Consider the following 6,006-nt stretch of genomic DNA (forward strand, 5'->3'; position numbering starts at 1 on the left):
AACACGCTGGTGATCGACACGCCGCGCGTGCGGAAGCAGACGCGGCACTTCAGCACGCTGCGCGACGACGACCTGGTGGAGTTCTCGGACCTGGAGAGCGACGACGACCTGGAGCGGCTGGACCGGGCCACCCGCTCGCGGCGCGGCCACCAGCACCAGCACGGCGGCCACCAGCAGGGCCAGCAGCAGCCCGGCCACGCCCCGCACGGCCCGGCCGCGCCCGCCGCTCCGGCCGCGCCGGCGCCCTTCGGGAGGAGCGACTGCGTGCGCGTGGAGAAGCACCTGATGGTCTACGGGTGGGCGCGGGCGACGCCCGGGGGGGCGGGCGGGGCTTGGCGGCCTCTCGGTGACCCCGCGTTGGGCGGCGGCGTTCCTCGACGTCTCGTTGTCCCCGCTGGGCGTTGGCGGCCTCGTTGAGGTCACGTTGGATCTTGTTGACTCCTCATTGACCGTTGGTTCAGTTGACCTTACGTTGACCTCGTTGAGTTCTCATTGACCGTTGCTTGAGTTGACCCAATGTTGACCCCACCGAGTTCTCGTTGACCATTGGTTCAGTTGATCCAATGTTGACCTCACTGAGTTCTCGTTGACCGTTGGTTCAGTTAACCCAATGTTGACCCCGTTGAGTTTTCATTGACCGTTGGTTCAGTTGACCCAATGTTGGCCCCGTTGAGTTTTCATTGACCGTTGGTTGAGTTGACCCAACGTTGACCCCACTGAGTTGTCGTTGACTGTTGGTTCAGTTGACCCAATGTTGACCCCGTTGACTCCTCATTGACCGTTGGTTCAGTTGACCCAATGTTGGCCTCACTGAGGTCTCGTTGACCATTGGTTCAGTTGACCCAATGTTGACCTCGTTGAGTTCCCATTGACCGTTGGTTCAGTTGACTCAATGTTGACCTCGTTGTGTCTTTGTTGACTGTCGATTCACTTGACCCAACATTGACCTCATTGACCCCCCCCATTGACTGTTGACGCCGTTGACCCAACATTGACCTCGTTGGCCCCAATTGACGCCATTGACCATTTGTTGACCCCGTTGACCCAGTGTTGACCCCGTTGACTCCATGTTGACCCCGTTGACTCCTCGTTGACCGTGGGTTCAGTTGACCCAATGTTGACCCCGTTGACCCCCTGTTGACTCTTGGCACCGTTGACCCAACGTTGACCTCGTTGGCCCCAGTTGACCCCATTGACCATTTGTTGACCCCGTTGACCCAGTGTTGACCCCGTTGACTCCATGTTGACCCTGTTGACTCCTCGTTGACCATGGGTTCAGTTGACCCAGTGTTGACCCCGTTGACCCCCCATTGACTGTTGACGCCGTTGACCCAACGTTGACCTCGTTGGCCCCAATTGGCCCCGTTGACCATTTCTTGGCCGCGTTGACTCCGTGTTGACCCCGTTGACTCCCCGTTGACCCCGCTGACCCCCGGGTGACCGCCGGCCGTTGCAGGTGGGGCCGCTGGCGCGAGCTGGCCGCCCAGGGCCGCTTCAAGCGCCGCCTGTCGGAGCGCGACGTGGAGAGCCTGGGCCGCGCCATCGTCCTCTTCTGCCTGCGGCACTTCCGCGGCGACGACGGCACGCGCGCCCTGGCCTGCGCCCTGCTGGCCCCCGGCCACAACGGCCGCGCCCGGCCCGCCCTCGGCCACCCCGGTGAGCGCCGCGCGGGGTTTGGGGACACCGCGGGTGGGTTTGGGTCATTTCGGGTGGGTTTGGGTCATTTTGGGTCACTTTGGGTGGGTTTGGGTCATTTTGGGTCACTTTGGGTGGGTTTGGGTCACTTTGGGTGGGTTTGGGTCACTTTGGGTCACTTTGGGTCACTTTGGGTCATTTTGGGCAATTTTGGGTCACTTTGGGTCACTTTGGGTCAGTTTGGGTCACTTTGGGTGGGTTTGGGTCACTTTGGGTCACTTTGGGTGGGTTTGGGTCACTTTGGGTGGGTTTGGGTCACTTTGGGTCACTTTGGGTCACTTTGGGTCACTTTGGGTCACTTTGGGTGGGTTTGGGTCACTTTGGGTGGGTTTGGGTCACTTTGGGTCACTTTGGGTGGATCTGGAGCTGTCCGGGCTCCTGGCCCCGCTGACCGCTCTCTGTCCCCCCTGCTGACCGCCCCACTGACCACTGCTGTGTCCACTCTGCTGACCGCCCCACTGACCACTGCCGTGTCCACTCTGCTGACCGCCCCACTGACCACTGCTGTGTCCACTCTGCTGACCGCTCCACTGACCACTGCTGTGTCCACTCTGCTGACCGCTCCACTGACCACTGCTGTGTCCACTCTGCTGACCGCTCCACTGACCACTGCTGTGTCCACTCTGCTGCCCGTTTCACTGACCACTGCCGTGTCCACTCTGCTGCCCGTTTCACTGACCGCCCTGCTGACCACCCCCTTGACCGTCCCGCTGACCACTCCACTGACCACTCTGCTGACCACTCCACTGACCGCTCCACTGACCACTCCACTGACCGCCCCACTGACCGCTCCACTGACCACTCCACTGACCACTCCGCTGACCGCCCCACTGACCACTCCACTGACCGCCCCACTGACCACCCCGCTGACCATTCCACTGACCGCTCCACTGACCACTCCACTGACCACTCCACTGACCGTCCCACTGACCACCCCGCTGACCGCTCCACTGACCACTCCACTGACCGTCCCACTGACCACTCCACTGACCACTCCACTGACCGCTCCACTGACCGCTCCACTGACTGTCCTGCTGACCGCCCCGCTGACCACCCCGCTGACCACTCCACTGACCACTCCACTGACCACTCCACTGACCGCTCCACTGACCGCTCCACTGACCACTCCACTGACCGCTTCACTGACTGCCCCGCTGACCACTCCACTGACCACTCCACTGACCGCTCCACTGACCGCTCCACTGACCACTCTGCTGACCCCTCCACTGACCACTCCACTGACCGCTCCACTGACCACTCCACTGACCACTCCACTGACCGCTCCACTGACCACTCCACTGACCACTCCACTGACCATCCCGCTGACCGCTCCACTGACCACTCCACTGACCACTCCGCTGACCACTCTGCTGACCACTCCACTGACCGCTCCACTGACCACTCCACTGACCACCCCGCTGACCGCTCCACTGACCACTCCACTGATCACTCCACTGACCACTCCACTGACCGCTCCACTGACTGCCCCGCTGACCGCTCCACTGACCGCTGCCGTGTCCACCCCGCTGCCCTCGGGGCTCCGCAGGCGCGGCGTCGCCGGCGCTGCCGCGCGGCCGCAAGGGCAGGAAGGCGCCGAAGGTTCCGGAAGCGCCGGCGGCCGAGTGGCTGCTGCAGGACGAGGGCTACCGGAAACACCTGCGGCACCAGAGCGGCAAGTGCGTCCGGAGCGGGGATTTGGGGTCATTCCTGGGGATTTGGGGTCATTTCTGGGGATTTTGGGGTCATTTCTGGGGATTTGGGGTCATTTCTGGGGATTTTGGGGTCATTCCTGGGGATTTGGGGTCATTTCTGGGGATTTTGGGGCTACCGGAAACACCTGCGGCACCAGAGCGGCAAGTGCGTCCGGAGCGGGGATTTGGGGTCATTCCTGGGGATTTTGGGGTCATTTCTGGGGATTTGGGGTCAGTTCTGGGGATTTTGGGTCATTTCTGGGGGTTTGGGGCTACCGGAAACACCTGCGGCACCAGAGCGGCAAGTGCGTCCGGAGCGGGGATTTGGGGTCATTCCTGGGGATTTGGGGTCATTTCTGGGGATTTTGGGGTCATTCCTGGGGATTTGGGGTCATTTCTGGGGATTTTGGGGTCATTTCTGGGGATTTGGGGTCATTCCTGGGGATTTTGGGGTCAGTTCTGGGGATTTGGGGTCATTCCTGGGGATTTGGGGTCATTCCTGGGGATTTGGGGTCATTTCTGGGGATTTGGGGTCATTCCTGGGGATTTGGGGTCATTCCTGGGGATTTGGGGTCATTTCTGGGGATTTTGGGGTCATTTCTGGGGATTTGGGGTCATTCCTGGGGATTTGGGGTCATTTCTGGGGATTTGGGGTCAGTTCTGGGGATTTTGGGTCATTTCTGGGGGTTTGGGGCTACCGGAAACACCTGCGGCACCAGAGCGGCAAGTGCGTCCGGAGCGGGGATTTGGGGTCATTCCTGGGGATATGGGGTCATTTCTGGGGATTTGGGGTCATTTCTGGGGATTTGGGGTCAGTTCTGGGGATTTTGGGTCATTTCTGGGGATTTGGGGTCATTTCTGGGGATTTGGGGTCATTCCTGGGGATTTTGGGGTCAGTTCTGGGGATTTGGGGTCATTCCTGGGGATATGGGGTCATTTCTGGGGATTTGGGGTCATTTCTGGGGATTTGGGGTCAGTTCTGGGGATTTTGGGGTCATTTTTGGGGATTTTGGGGTCAGTTCTGGGGATTTGGGGTCATTTCTGGTGATTTGGGGTCATTTCTGGGGATTTTGGGGCTACCGGAAACACCTGCGGCACCAGAGCGGCAAGTGCGTGCCCAATTCCAGATTTGGGGTCATTTCTGGGGATTTGGGGTCATTTCTGGGGTTTTGGGGTCGGTTCTGGCGTTTTTGGGATCATTTCTGGGGTTTTGGGGATTTTGGGGCAGTTTCAGGTTTTTGGGGCGGTTTTTGGGCCAGTTCTGGGTTTTTGGGGCAGTTTGGGGTTTTTGGGGCAGTTTCGGGTTTTTGGGGCAGTTCTGGGTTTTTGGGGCAGTTTCAGGTTTTTGGGGCAGTTCTGGGTTTTTGGGGCAGTTTCGGGTTTTTGGGGCAGTTCTGGGTTTTTGGGGCAGTTTCGGGTTTTTGGGGCAGTTCTGGGTTTTTGGGGCAGTTTGGGGTTTTTGGGGTGGTTTTTGTGCTTTTTGGGGCAGTTCTGGGTTTTTGGGGCAGTTCTGGGTTTTTGGGGCAGTTTGGGGTTTTTGGGGCAGTTCCGGGTTTTTGGGGCAGTTTGGGGTTTTTGGGGCAGTTCTGGGTTTTTGGGGCAGTTCTGGGTTTTTGGGGCAGTTCTGGGTTTTTGGGGCAGTTTGGGGTTTTTGGGGCAGTTTCAGGTTTTTGGGGCAGTTTCAGGTTTTTGAGGTGGTTTTTGTGCTTTTTGGGGCAGTTTGGGGTTTTTGGGGTGGTTTTTGTGCTTTTTGGGGCGGTTCCGGGCAGGGACACACCCTGACCGTGCTGTCCGTGTGTCCATCCCATTGTCCGTCTGTCCCTCTCTCTGTCCGTGCATCTGTCTGTCCGTCCTGTTGTCTTTGTGTCCCTCCTCCCCACGTGTCCGTGTGTCCGTGTGTCCGTGTCCGTCCGTGTGTCTGTGTGTCCGTGTGTCCGTCTCTGTGTCCCTGTGTCTGTGTGTCCCTGTGTCCGTGTGTCCCTCCCGTGTCCCCGTGTCCGTGTGTCCGTCTGTCCGTCTGCCCGTCCGTGTGTCCGTGTGTCCGTGTGTCCGTGCCAGGCTGCTGCAGCGGCTGCGGGCGCTGCACGTGCTGCGCCATGACGTCATCGGCGCCGAGGCCGAGAAGGTTCTGGGCGGGGCCAGCGCCAGGTGAGCCCTGGGGCGAATCCCGGCGGGTTTGGGGCACCGGGGGGGGATTTTGGGGGGTTTGGGGGGGGTTTGGGGGGATTTTGGGGGGATTTGGGTTTTTTGGGGAGATTTTTGGGAGGGTTTGGGGGGATTTGGGGGGGATTTGGGGAGATTTTTGGGAGGGTTTGGGGGGATTTGGGGGGGATTTGGGGAGATTTTTGGGAGGGTTTGGGGGATTTGGGGGGTTTTGGGGAGGTTTGGGAGATTTTCTCCTCGATTTCGGTCCCCCTGACCCCATTTCTGGGCTCCCTTTTCCCATTTTCGGGGTTCCTTTTCCTGTTTTCGGGGTCCCTTTTCCCATTTTTGGGTCCCTTTTCCCATTTTTGGTCCCCCTGTCCACATTTCTGGGGTCCCTTTTCCCATTTTCCGGGTCCCTTTTCCCATTTTCCGGGTCCCTTTTCCCATTTCTGGGTCCCTTTTCCCGTTTTCGGGG

At 59.5% G+C, this 6,006-nt stretch overlaps 1 protein-coding gene across 1 annotated transcript in view; it reads left to right on the plus strand.

The window, feature by feature from the left end:
• Positions 1 to 5,538, plus strand: part of CHD8 (chromodomain helicase DNA binding protein 8) — a 32,324-nt gene extending 26,786 nt beyond the window's left edge. Inside the window, exons 21-24 of the mRNA XM_053933268.1 lie at positions 1 to 296; positions 1,457 to 1,656; positions 3,242 to 3,371; positions 5,445 to 5,538. Coding sequence (XP_053789243.1) covers positions 1 to 296; positions 1,457 to 1,656; positions 3,242 to 3,371; positions 5,445 to 5,538 — 720 coding nt within the window. The remainder of the gene's footprint in view (positions 297 to 1,456; positions 1,657 to 3,241; positions 3,372 to 5,444) is intronic.
• Positions 5,539 to 6,006: the final 468 nt, after the last annotated feature.

This window comes from Vidua chalybeata (genome assembly GCF_026979565.1).
Source record: "Vidua chalybeata isolate OUT-0048 chromosome 38 unlocalized genomic scaffold, bVidCha1 merged haplotype SUPER_38_unloc_1, whole genome shotgun sequence".
NCBI classification, from domain to species: domain Eukaryota; kingdom Metazoa; phylum Chordata; class Aves; order Passeriformes; family Viduidae; genus Vidua; species Vidua chalybeata.